This window comes from Pteronotus mesoamericanus, unplaced genomic scaffold (genome assembly GCF_021234165.1).
Source record: "Pteronotus mesoamericanus isolate MK-2021 breed Mesoamerican mustached bat unplaced genomic scaffold, CSHL_Meso_final scaffold_636, whole genome shotgun sequence".
Classification (NCBI taxonomy): domain Eukaryota; kingdom Metazoa; phylum Chordata; class Mammalia; order Chiroptera; family Mormoopidae; genus Pteronotus; species Pteronotus mesoamericanus.
Window position 1 is genome coordinate 440,704 of NW_026555324.1, and position 14,112 is coordinate 454,815.

A 14,112-nucleotide genomic window follows, 5' to 3' on the forward strand; every position below is an offset into this window, starting at 1 on the left:
TACCTGGTCAATGAAGAAGAAAGAACTAGGTTTTAAATATCTAAGAGGCAGACACCAATGGCGGCCACACTGTGGTATAAGCTCTGGGAGAACAGCAGTTGTAAACTCATCTTGGAATGAAGTTATTTCTGTGGTCCAGTGTACATTGTGCATTTTTGCCTCTGCCCAAGTAAATATCTTTGCCAAGGCAAAGAGTACTGGAAAATTAACAGAGAAGATCAATTGTAGTGGGGGAAATTGAGCCTGTGGATTTTTGGGGGGTGGGGGGGTGTTTTGTTTTTTTGTTGGTGTGTTGGGGTTGTTTTTTTTTTTTTTTGCTTTGTTTTCCTTTTAAAAAAGTACTTGTACTAAGGTTTTTTTAAAATACAGACATGCATTAAGTAAAATGTGGAAGTTCCCAGTCGGGAAGAAACCTATTAGTAAAGGTTGGGCATACTTTCCTAGACTTTTTGTGTGCATATATTTTTCTGTGCTTAAAAAAAATAGGTCGTATACAAAGTATTTTATAATTTGTTTCTTTTTACTTCACATGTTAAGGGCATTTTCCCAAAGTCCTACAAGTCAAAGACCTCATTTTTTAATAGCTTAGTAGTAATCCTTTACATGAGGTTATTTTCCAGTTTTCACTTGGCATTTCTAATTTTCAGTGTTTCCATGAACCACAAATATTTATATGTGGTTAAAGGAATATATTTTTTGATAACTAGAAGTGGAATTCTGCAAAGGATATGTGCGTTTTATTTCATAATAGCTACTCCAATAATAGGCTGTACTGGGCAATCTGGCACCCAACAATGGGAGGAGAATGCATGTTTCTTTAAACTCTCATTTAACACAGAGTATTATTTATCTTTTTCTTTTCAAAAATATTTTATTTACTTAGAGAGGGGGAGGGAGGGAGGGGAAAAGGGACAGAAACATTAATGTGTGGTTGCCACTGGTGCGTCTCCCACTGGGAACCTGGCCTGCAACCCAGGCATGTGCTCTGAGAATCAAACCAGCAGCTCTTTGATTCACAGGCCGGTGCTCAACCCACTGAGCCACAACAGCCAGGGCTATTTATCTTTTTAAATATTTCCTCTTATATAGAGGAAAGGTATTTTGTTGTATTTATTTGCATTTCTTCACAGATTAAGCAGCTTCTGGTAAAGTGGCCATCTGCATTTTCCTAATTGCCTTTTCATGCCCTTTGCCCATTTTTCTATTGGGTTATCTTGTTGACTTTTAAGGGCTCTCTATAAAATGTTGCAATTGTTTTTCCCCCCAGTGGCTTGACTTACCTTGTTTGTGGTGTTTTGGTTATTAAAGTTTTAATCATTAACATAGGCAATGCTGTCAACCTATTCTATATGTTTTCTAGATTTTATGTTTTTTTGAAAGGTTTTCCATTGCTTTAAAGTATAGAAAATATACTGTGTTACAGAGTAATAGTCATGGTTTTATTTTTACATTTGGATGTTTAATTTATTTGGGATTTATTTTCACAGTTTTGAGGTAGGTAGGGATCGAAACAAAGAATATTTCTGTTGCATTTCTCTTGACCTATTCCAGTCATACTCCGTGCACCTCCCACCCCCTGCAAATTTGTGATTGCTGTCACCATAGATTTCGTTTTGCCTGTTGTGGAACTTCATGTAAAACAGTACAATTGCTTTTATGTCTGGTTTCCTTGCTCAGCATAATTAGTTCTAGCTGGGGCCTTACAGTACCTTTTGATATTTAATAGGCAAGCCTGTAAGTTCTACTGAATTATTTTCAACTACCTTATTAGATTGTATCAAGATTTTAACTGAAAATAGAGTTCTTCTAACCATTTTGAGTTTGCACTTGCTGTCTAGTTACAATTGTTTATCACATGATTCTCTTGCATTTTTGAGGTGTCAGTGATATCATCTGCAAGTCAAAGACTTACTAAGTAAGATATTGCCAGATGGACATAAAAATATAATAATATAAAATAGTAAATGAAACTAAAAGGAACTGTTCAAGACCTGTGACATGACTGGTTTTGAGGAAGTTTTCCTAGCTGTGGCTTCATATCAAAGAGTTGTCAATTTCCCCCTGAAGTAACCTAAAAAGAAACCTTGGAATTTATTCTAAAAATCTGAAAAGAAAATGCACAAGAATAATGAAAATATTGAAAAACCAGTGATGCAGACTTGGTTCTAATTTTAGTAGTAAGCTGTTGGAAGCAGTGGTAAGTTTGAGAATTTGTTCACTTTAAAGGTAGCACTAAGAATTTTTTGATAAATGATGGAATGGTTGGCTGTCTGATGGTGGGGAGAACTCTATTCTTACCTCCTTCCATACAAAATAGAAATTTCAGCTAGGATAGTACTTTTATAATATTATAGTAAGGAAGACTTGAAATGAGACTAAAACTGAGAGACTATAAAGAAAAATAAATATGACTACATAAAAGATTTAAGCCTCCCAAAAAGATACCATAAGTAATTTAGAGATAGCAGACTGGGAGTAAATATTGCTTCATATAAATATCCAGAAAGCATTAACTATTCCTGCAAATCAGTGAGGAAAATAGAGCAATCCAGTTGACAAAGAGCAGAGACTGTGAATGGGCAGTCACAAATAAAAGAAACCAACATGACCTATAAACAAAAAAGGTTCCCTCACTAGCAATTGAAGGAAAACATAATAATGGAACATTATTTTTACCTGTTACACTGATAAAAACTTACACCATTCCTAATGTCCTACATTGGCAAGATGTGAGGAAATGGACAGTTGGTTGGAGATAGTAAACTAGTAAAGCCTCTTGGCTGGGGACATCCTCAGTATGGGAAAAAAGATGGTTGGCAAATCAATATATAGTGCAAGAAAATATTCCAAGACATGTTACTGAGTAACAAGTTACAGCAAGTATATACAATATGATCCTACTATATAACAAATTTATTTTTGCTTATGTAATATATGCATGTAAATGCCCAAGAAAATGTTTTGAAGGCCCACCAACCTGATAACAACGGTTACTTCTCAGAAGTACAGTGGGGAGAAGGGAGACTACTTTTTTTCATATCTTGAGAAGTGAATCTTTTATTAGTGAAATAAAATTTACACTGTAATGAGTGTGGACCTTTTAATGAGTGTGACTGTGTAGTCAAGTAAAAACAAGTCATGGCCTACCCATTCCTCAGGTGACACAGGTGCTCTGGTGAAGTCCTAGCAGAAGTGGGAGGAGGCAGTCCACCAGGTGACTGTGGACATAATCAGAAGCTGAACCAGAAGAGGAAGTAGAATCCCAAGCAAGTGGGGGCAGGAGCAGGTTACAGAGAAAAGAACAGCAATGACTGTAGTTTGGAGGCTGCAAATAGATGATGTTTATGGAGGCAGGATTTGAGGGGTACCTTTTCCATTGGTTAAAGATAGGCAGTACTGCCCTCACTGGTGTGGCTCAGTTGGTTGGGCTTCATTCTGTAAAGCAGAGGGTTGCTGGTTCAATTCCCAGTCAGGGCACGCGCCTGGGTTGCAGGTTTGATCCCTGATTGGGGTGTAGGCAAGGGGCAACAGCAGATGTTTCTCTCCCTCTCTTCCCCTCCCTAAAAATAAGTAAAATCTTAAAAAGGAGGGGGCAGGTTTTGCCAGGGAGTGGTTTTTTTTCATTTATCTTAATTTGGGATTGGTTTAAATACATTTTTTTTATCTTTGGAAAGTGTAGAGTGTCTTCTCCCAAATAGTGATTGTTGAGAAGCATTCAAGGGGGGAGGGGTTTCCTGTATTGAAAACTAAAACATTCCTAAGAACGCATGTTCTCTTGACAATTCCTATCCTGTCTTACCTTGAGAGTTCTCCCCTGGAAAAGACTTGGTCTGTAGTGTGCCTGTGCTGCTGCTCAGGAAAGAAGTTGATCATAAAAGTGGAAACCCTGATTCTGCTTGGTGAAAATCTGCTTCCTTTCTTGTGAAACGGAGAAATATGGTATAGAGGATGGGAAGTTTTTGATAACCTAGTTAGGTTTTTCCTAGTAACTAGACTAGAATTGGAAAACAACTCGTGTACATATTCTACAGCAATAGCAGCTTTATCAAACCCAGTAAAGCTGGGGAATGATGCGTCTTCCCAGAGCATGTGCAAAGACAGCTGGGTTGAGCTCCTAGTGTCCTTTGAAGCCCAGAACATGTTTTGCTGTAAGAATATAAAATGGAAGGAGACTTGTCTTGGAGTGGTGAACACAAAATACAATATAAAGATGATGTATTACAGAATTGTACATCTGAAACCTATATAGTTTTATTTACCAATGTTGTCCCAATAAATTCAATTTAAAAAAAGTCATAAAATGGTAATGGGGTTCCAAGCCAGCCACCAAGGGTGTTTGTACATAATGTTTTGAATTCTAGTACTAGTGTGACCCCCTATGTTCCTAAATAAAAATCAGGTAACATGCTACAAGAAATTCTTATCCCTGAGAGAGGGATGTTTTTTAAAGCTTCCATTGTGATGTAAATGATTAGATTTGGGGTTCTTGTCTTTTGTGGGGTTTTGTTTGTTTGTTTGTTTTGCTCTGAATGTTGCACATTTTTTACAACTTAAGCTTAATCATTAAATACAGGCAAATTAATGTCTGGTTTCCTTATATTACTTGAAATGGCATTTAGTAGGCTTAAATTGATCTGGAAGACAGTAAGGTTTTGTGAACCAATGTCACCCCAATAAATTCAATTTAAAAAAAAATAAAAGGAATTTTATCTTCACACAAGGAGAAAGGCCTTCCTTGCAGGAAGTGTATTTTCCTGAGGTTGTGTGACAGATCATCATTCCTCCCCACATCCTTCCAGAAGCTGAGGTCTATCTTCCTGCTTGAAAGAGCTATCTGTGGCAGTAGCTTTAAGACACAAAACTCTGCTTTGAAACATTGTCTCCACAGTATAAGTCATGTATTTCATATGTGTGATTTTATTCTTTATTCACATTGAAAATAGCCAATTGGGCATATCTGAAACTAATATAATACGGAATGTCAACTGTAATTTAAAAATAAAAGTAAAAAAGGGAAAGTAGGCACTGAGGTTAATTTCAGCAAGCCTACTCTAGAAATCATGAATTTCATTTTGGCCATAAATTTTTTAATTGTTTTGTCTACCTAATAATTTCCATCTTGCTTCAGCTCTGACATTTCTATTATCATTTACATGTTTCTTTCTTTTTTTTTTTTTTTAATAACCACATATTACTACTGTTGGGATGAAAGTGCCAACAATCATGCCTTCTGTAAACTGGGCTCCAGAACAGATTGTGAATGTTGTAAACTCATCTGTTAGAGAAATTATGACTTTGGATAAGGGGAATTAGGGGAAATTGTTTTCTTATTTTTAAAGCACTGGGTCAAAGTTGGGTAAAAAGTGAAATGCAAGCCTAGATGTGTCCAGCTTCTTAGTGTTTGTTTTTTCTTCACCTTAAATCACTAACCTCTTGAAATGCCTGAAGTCATTTCTTCCAGTTCACTTTAGTTTCCTTTTCTTCTGGTCAATCTCAGTACATTATAATGCGACATGATTAATACTGGAACAAAAATAAGAGATCAGTGGAAAGGAATAGAAACTTGAAATAGTTCTGGACTTATGTAAGAATATACTAATGAGTAGGACCAACATTTGAAATCAATGGTCAGGAGAAAAATTAATAGTGTAGGAAAATCAGTTTCCAAATGGAACAGTCTTTTGGAAAATAGTCTTACTGCACAAAACTGAAAGAGCCAAATGTTAAATTGAAAACCACTGAAGAACTAAATACATGTGAATATTTATATAGTCTTCGTATGGAGAACTTTTAAATATGAAGATAAAAAACCATTCATAAAAACTGTTTAATGACTTTGGCTACATGAAAGTGAAATGAACTCAAAACCCATAAATAAAATTTTAAAATTGCTAAGGAACTGGGAGAAAATACGTGTTGTGTATACGATATGGAAATATAAAATGAGGAGAAATGGAACAGAAGTTTTTAAATGGGGAAAGGATATAATTAACTTTATAAAATTACAAATGATCAACAACAAAATTTCAGCCTAAGCAATAATCAGATAAATTCAGGTTAAAGCAAGAATTCATTTTTTGCCTAGCAAGTTAGCATGGATAAAGATAAAAAGCTGATTTTAACGAAGATTCAGAAAGATTGGCACTTTCATTCATTTTTTAAATGTACTCTTTGTCCTGAAGATGCCATTTCTAGACCATGTTCTAAAAGGATAATTGCCTGTATGCCAAAAAAAATTACCAGAGTGTTCATCTTTTTTTTTTAATTTTCAAATCATAGATATTTATTAGATCAACAATGGTATCTCCATGTATTGTTATTAAAGAATATGGAAATATGTTCACAAGATATTAAGTGAAAAGATTACATATTAAGTGCCTTTTTTTTTTAGCATACTGCATGTATATACATAGAAAAATATGGGAAGATACTATATACGTCAGTATGTGATAACATGATCAGCATGTTAACTAGGCTAACTCTAGGTGGTAGTTAGGAATGGCTTTTCTTTTTTTCTTTGCTTATTTATGTTTTGCTTTCTGTCATTGTCTCTGTGGGAAAACATGCTCCATGTTCCTTATGTAAAAAGCACATTTGTGTGAGATACTATTCTCCCTATAACTGAAGCCGCTTAATGAGAAGGCCAGGCCTGACAAAGGTCTGGACTGCCTTCACCTTACTAAGTACCCATTTTGAGCTCTTCATACTTCCACAGCCACTGGTAAGAATGGAACCTCTCCTGCTTGGGTGGCAGGGGGGCTACCTTGTCCAGAATGGCCTTACCATTCCTGGATTACACAGTGTTCCTCAGTTGGGAAGTGCCGTGAGTGTTTTAGTTGGCACTTTTGTAGTGCTGAGGGCCTATAAAAGTAAAAATTATTGCTTCTGGAAAATGCATGTTACTGATCTCGTGCTGTTGACAATTATCTTTCCAGGACGTAAACCAGAAGAAGAAGGTGTGGAAGATAATGGACTGGAGGAAAATTCTGGGGATGGACAGGTACGTGCATCCTTGCCAGTGAATCTACTCAGTAATGGACCAGTGGCAGTTCATCCATTGATGGTTGTATTTTGTTATGTCACAGGAGGATGTTGAAACCAGTTTGGAGAACTTGCAGGATATTGACATGATGGATATCAGCGTGTTAGATGAAGCTGAAATCGATAATGGAAGCGTTGCAGATTGTGTGGAAGACGATGATGCTGATAATCTCCCAGAGTCCCTGTCTGATAGTAGAGAGCTAGAGGGAGAAATGAAAGAGCTTCCTGAGCAGCTTCAAGAACATGCTGTAGGTACTCGGCAGTCTCTAGAATGCACCCTGAATGCATCAGTTCCTCAAACATCATAATAACTGAGAAGTTTTATACTTGGAATAAGTTCGTTCAGTGCCAGTTCAGTAGGATAATGTTTGCATATAAAGTTCAGATGATTCTGAAGACACCCTTTTTGTTTTATTGAAAAGTAGTGTCTCATGAGGTACAGGATTATATGTTGTCCATTTATATAATGCAGCATTAAACATTTTCGGGACACTATTCAAGACCTGTCTGCCAGACAATAGGCATTATGTCCTTTAATCTTTTTAACAGTATGACATATAGATGTTCTTTGCTGGGTATACAGAAAAGGCAATGGATCACCTGGGCTTTGTCAGTTCCTGCCCCCATACTGTCATTTTGAAATTGATAATGCTAGGAGGCAGGGTTCTCAGAGATGCCATTGCATTCGGGACAGTAGTCACCTCAGGGGCAGTTGTCCCAGCATCATAAGTATCCAGGCTTGAGGAAGTGGAGATGGCTGCTAAAGTGCACGAGTCCACTCCAAAGTGTGATTCTGGCCATTGTTCCTGGAAGAGTAACCCCCAAACCTTGTGTGTAGATCTACTTGCAGAGTCTGTTTACTATAGTAGGCATCTCCCCCACCCCTTTAGTCCAGGGGGATATTTTCCAACATCCCCAGTGGAATCACAGTATTGCTGTTGTGATTCCTGCACTGTGTTTAGAATGTGGTCTTAAGTGCTTTTCATGGCTGATAATTTTCATTGTGTAGATGTATCATTATGTTACCTTATTGATGTAATAAATTGTTTTCTGTTATTTTACAGCTAGAGGACAGAGAAACTATAAACAATTTAGATACTTCATCATCTGACTTCACTATATTACAGGTAAATTGTATGTTTCAATAATTTTAGCATCAAAGGTTAGACTACAGGTTTTTCAAAACCACTCCAGACTTTGTGTAATACTCCCAAGTAAAAATCATATCAAGGTTTGTCAGCATTGCTTACTTTTTCAGCATCTTTATTTTTTTTATTTTTTTATTTTATTTTTTTTTTAGGGAGAGGGGAAAGGAGGGAGAGAGAGAGGGGGAGAAACGCTGATCATTTGCCTTTCACATGCCCCCAACTGGAGACCTAGCCTGCAACCCAGGCATGTGCCCTGACTGGGAATCAAACTGGCAACATTTTGGCCTGAAGGCAGGCACTCAGTCCATTGAACCACACCAGCCAGGGCCGTCAGCATCTTTAGAGGGGGCTTTGCTTCCCTTCCCCCAACTACAGTGTACCAATTGCCAAGGACTCATTATCTTCACTTTCTACTCTCCCCCTCACCCCCCAATTACTCTGGCTTTCCTACAGCTGAAGGGGCGTATTTGGGGAAGTTCTTGTTAATTTGACCACACGAAGGGAAGGCCCAGCCTGGGATCCATTCTGGAAGGCATCCTCTGCAGAAAAACTAATAGCTGAGACAAGGTGGATGGTTCCCCTTTCCTAGGAGACCAGGCATGTTCCCTGACCAGGAATCGAACCAGAGACCTTACACTTTGCTGGACAACACCCAGCTAACTGAGCCATGCTGGCCAGGGCATTGAGTTTCCTTTTAATTTTTCTGCCAGACTATATAATGTAAACTGCTGGAATAAACTTACTTGGGTAGCTGTCTAGCTTTTAAGAGAAAGTTTTGTGAGGAAATTAAAGTACAGTCAGCTTATGCCAATCTTTGTTTTGTTTCTTTAATCTTTTTATTATGTCACATGTGCTACCAGACAAGATCTCCATTTCCTTCTGCCAGGCAGGGCAAAGTTGGTCATTATTGGCAAGCAAGAACCCCAGCCTCAAGAGGGTACAAACCTCAGGCATGGTTGAGCCCAGCTCACTTTAGGGCTGACGTCTCTCTCTAGCTGTGAAGACACAGTTTGTTCTCCTTCTGAAAAAAAACAAGGAGCCAGTTCTGGTCATTTGACTGAGTTGTTCAAGGTCAAAGACTCCCAAGTTAAAATGAAAAGCATATAACCCGTTCCACAGACAAACAGAAATATATTTGTTTTTCTCTGGAAAAAGTTGAGAGAATTGTTCTGCCTGGAGTAGTCCTTTGTTTCAGTTACAGAGTTTTACTTCCCAGAGTGGGATTCATTATATTAAAAACAATTTCATTACACTTAAGTTATACTGTGGGGAAAGGAAACAATTTCCTAGGGTTTCCTAGAATGGCAGGTCAGCCCCCAGTGGAAAGTAGAGACCATCGCTATCCATTTCAGGGATATATGTTAAGTACCCACGACATACTAGTGTGATACAGACGTGAGTGAGAAGAAAGGATGGTCTCCACCCTCACAGGGCTTGTCCTCCATGCATGAAATACACACATAAACAGAGCATTGGGAGGAACCTTGACTGATACACAGACTCCCTATCATTCAGCCTTTGTTCAGATGTTGGCTCTGCCTTGTGTTCTTGAGCAAGTTGGTGAACCACTCTGTACCAGATTTGTAATCTAAAAAAAAAAAAAAAAAGATAATGCTAATAGTTCCAACCTGCTAGGACTCTCTAATGATTAATATATGTATATATAAGGTGTTTAAATTTGCACCTGGAACCTAATCAGTGTTCATCAGTATTGGCTAGAATTCCAGAGTAATGTACCTTGTACAGAGATAGGGACTGGGGACTACATCATGAGGGAAAGGCCTTTCATGCTTCTGGAGGCATTCAGGGAAGTCTTTCTATGAGCACATGGCCTCTGACCTAAATGTGTAGGATGTAGCTGGGGGTTGGGACAGGGTACAAGTGGGCCTTTTGGAGAGGGAGGTGGAGTAAGAGTCCATTGCAGAAGCCTTTAGGACACAGAGGACATGTGCTCACAAGGGTGGCAAGTCAGACAAGTGGAGATGCCGGGTGAGGGATAGCAATGGTCTGAATTGATAGGGCTCTCGGCGGGGGGGGGGGCGCGGTTTGAGGGGTAGTGGAGACCTTGACTGTAGGACAGGTGTGTAATCCTGGGGCACTCTTAGATGACCCAGGGGGCAGGGGTGGTACAACCATGCAAAATAATAACAGGTTCATCCACCCGTACCTGTAAGATTTGGGCACAAATCTTCGATTATAAATGTTCGAGACCAATGCTACACTAATTAAGTGAAAATCTGATTGTTTGATATGTGTTAGGCATTCTGTTAGACACTTGAAGCAGAAAAATGAAAACACTACTCTCCTTGCATTTAAGAGTTCAGTCTAGAAGGACAGACAAGCATGTTGCCAGTTTATCCTCATGAAAAATGAGATATGCCAGGCACTGGGAAAATGCAGCAAAAAATGGAAACCAGGTACCAGGCCCCTTGAGACTAGCCTGAAATGTGGGGCTTGGGGCCCAGAGAAAGGAGTTGGAATGCCAGCTCTGTGGGCTCTTTTCCTTCATGAGGAAGTTACATTTGTGTGTTTTTAAATCTGTGTTTTTAAAATTTCCCTTTTAGTTATTGTAATTTTTGGTATAAACTGTAGGTTTTGTCCATCAGGCACAATCTTATTTATGTTTTTTCTTATTTTTATTCCCAGGAAATTGAAGAGCCATCCTTGGAGCCAGGTACTGTTCAGTGAAAAATTGACCAGCGGGGGTTTGGTACCATTCTAGTTTTCCACCTTCTCTAATTTGAATTCTTAAATTTTAAAAAGTTGCCTTACTCTAGTATACATTGTTCTAAAGGTTTACGATCCAGAACATACAAGGATCATAGAGATTGGAAACCCAGCCATATCACCAGATCTGTGAAAGTGGCTAACTTCTCATTTTGCAAAATATATCAGTGAGATGAACCGATCTCATGCCTTTTTAAATATAAATGGCACTTAAACATATGTAGAAAGAGTTTGCATGCCTCTCGAGCTAATACTACAGCACCCCACAAAACAGATCTTGTGATATTGGGCAGTACCTTAACTTTGTGGTTTTTAATTCAGGCAGTGCAGGTAGAGGTAGGGAGATAAATTTTAAAACATTGAGACATAACTGGATTCCAGAAGAGGAAAGAGTTTCTTCATGAGAATTCCAAACAAATACTGTTCACTTTCTGGACTTCAAATATCTCAGAGCACCGATGGAAGAGATTCTGGTTTTCATGTTGGACTGTTCTGTTAAAAGAAATTCAAAGAAATTTGGAAATTGAGCTGTTCAGTGAATGGTGATACATTCAGTTAAGCAACTTGGACTTTGGAAGCTAAATTTGGAAGAGTCATATATAAACGACGACAGAATGAAGACTGTCAAGAATCAGCCAGACGGTTTTGGGGGTTAAATCTCTGGGATGCTTTTCTCTTCCATGTAGCGTAGCGGCTTACACTAGCAGTCGGTTGGAGAGCAGGTAGTGTAACCAGTGTAACATGTGTACCCGCGGGTTTTCCAATCTCTGTGTAGCTAGCAGTTCTCTTCGTGTTAGTGTGGCAGCCGTGCCAGTTCCGCATTTGTGATTGCTTTATTTCCCTGGTAATTAAACCTTGTGCCATTCTATTCCTGTTAAATCCGTAGAAAATGAGAAAATACTCGACATTTTGGGGGAAACTTGTAAATCTGAGCCAGTAAAAGAAGAAGGTTCCGAGCTGGAGCAGCCATTTGCACAGGATACAAGTAGCGTGGGGCCAGACAGAAAGCTTGCGGAGGAAGAAGACCTTTTTGGCAGCGGCCATCCGGAGGAGGGTGATTTAGATTTGGCCAGCGAGTCAACAGCACAAGCTCAGTGGAGCAAGGCAGACACCCTGTTAGCGGTAGTGAAAAGGGAGCCCGTGGAGCAGACAGGCGGTGACGAGAGGACGGACTGTGAGCCTGTAGGGCTAGAGGAGCCAGTTGAGCAGAGTAGTAAAGCCTCAGAGCGCGCGGAAGCCTCTAGCGAGGAGGTCGCGGAAGCGCCCGGGAAGCCTCAAGCCCAGACCCCAGAGATAGCAAAGAAGACGTGAAGAAGTTTGCTTTTGAAGCTTGTAATGAAGTCCCTCCGGCTCCTAAAGAGTCCTCAGCCAGTGAGGGCGCTGATCAGAAAATGAGGTTTGTTTTTTCTCAGTTTTAGACCAGACGCTATCTCCTTTTCATTGGTCGTTTAATGACACACATAAGCTGTTTTTTTCTGCAATTGGCCAGCCAGACTGATGAAATTGTAGATTACCTCTAAATAATGTTTTATTTCTCTTTGTTTATTTTAAACTGATTACACAATCTTTTTTTCTTTTCTCAACCTGTCATGGTTGTTTTCTTTAATTCTTCCTAATTATCTTTAGCCCAGCAGAATTAATTAACTCCTGTGGGTGTGAAATCTTATGGTTAGGTCAGATTTCCAATACAAGTTTGTCGGGGTATCATTTTTTCAGAACTAAATTTCGGGTAGGTATGCAACCTCAGCACATATTTTATAATTTTGAGTTTGTTTCCTCTCTGCTTCTTCCTCCTGGAGTGACATTATTTTTTCTCTCTAGTTCTGTCGAAGATGACTCGGATACAAAACGGCTTTCCAAAGAGGACAAGGGTAGGTCCCCATGGCAGCTCCTCTCAGTTTGTGTGGCCTCAGCAGGGGTGGGATATTTGATCCTGATTTATCGTGCAGTGCATTTCTCACCCAGATGTGATTTTGGCTCTTCCATGGGACCTTTCTCCACTCCTGCTCTTTACTCTGCAGGTTTTGGGTTGTGGGGAACAAGCCAGTTCCTCAGGGTTGACGTATCAATGTGGTGAAGACACTTGCTTTTGTGAGGGTGCTTTGGAAATGGAAACAAGTGCTTCTGGTATCATATATCTTGAGGTTACCTGGCAGAAATACCTTAAAGGTATTTCAACTTTATCAGCACCTTCCTCTTTATTATAATTTCTTCTCTAATTGAAAAGAAATTTTACTGGTCCAGATTTATTCTTAAACAGTGTTCAAAAAGAACAAAAATCTTGGGAATAGGTGCCAAAGTATGTGCCACCAGAAAGAAAACCGGATGTAGGCCCTGTCTGGGTAGGTCATTTGTTTAGAGCATTGTCCTGAAATGCCAAGCTTGTGGGTTCAGTTTTCAGTGAGGGCACATTTAAGAGGCAACCAGTGAATGCACGGGTGGGTGGAACAACAAATTGTTGGTATTTCCCTCTGTCTCTCTGTGTATGTCTCCCCCCCCAAAAAAAATTTAAATTAAAAAAAACAACAAATCAACCAATGAATACATAAATAAGTGGAACAACAAACTGATGTTTCTCTCTCTCCCTTTCACCTCTTTAAAATCTTTTTTAAAAAAAGACCTCAACGTGGTTTCACACAGATATCAGCTTTTTCTGTTCAAAAACTACCTCACTGGGTTGCCTGGTACCATTTGGTAACTTCTTAGGGAAATTCCTGTGGTCCTAAAACAGCCTCTAACTCACTGTCCTAAGTGGCATTGCTGCTGGTCCTGTTGGTCCTAGTGGGCCACTCAGACAGTTATGTGAGGACAGCAGGCTTTGGGGGCTGCTGGCATCTGGGACAAGTTGGGTACGTGTGGTTTGGAAAGACTTTAATCTTTAAAGCTCAGGATATTGTATGAGTTATATTTTGACCAGAATTTATTTTTTTTAAATAGGTCGTAGCAGTTGTGGTAGAAATTTCTGGGTTAGTGGACTTTCTTCTACCACGAGAGCTACAGATTTGAAGAATCTTTTCAGCAAATACGGAAAGGTAAATCCAAGGGTTTTTCTGAAGAAGATGTCTTCAAGCCAGTGTACCGTGGCCTTTATATATAGATTACTGTCCCTCCAGTGACTACTTAGACACCTTGCTCTTCTTTGAGCTCACAGCTTATGATCCTGTGCAGGATTGTCTACTCCCCCGCAGGTAGAGGT

At 39.2% G+C, this 14,112-nt stretch overlaps 1 protein-coding gene across 1 annotated transcript in view; it reads left to right on the forward strand.

Annotated features, from left to right (window-relative positions):
- The window catches only part of SAFB (scaffold attachment factor B), a 28,158-nt gene that overhangs the window by 4,123 nt on the left and 9,923 nt on the right, over positions 1 to 14,112 (forward strand). The window contains 8 exon segments of the mRNA XM_054562051.1: positions 6,936 to 7,000; positions 7,086 to 7,289; positions 8,106 to 8,168; positions 10,836 to 10,863; positions 11,803 to 12,180; positions 12,183 to 12,312; positions 12,738 to 12,787; positions 13,854 to 13,948. Of these exon segments, the coding sequence (XP_054418026.1) occupies positions 6,936 to 7,000; positions 7,086 to 7,289; positions 8,106 to 8,168; positions 10,836 to 10,863; positions 11,803 to 12,180; positions 12,183 to 12,312; positions 12,738 to 12,787; positions 13,854 to 13,948 (1,013 nt within the window).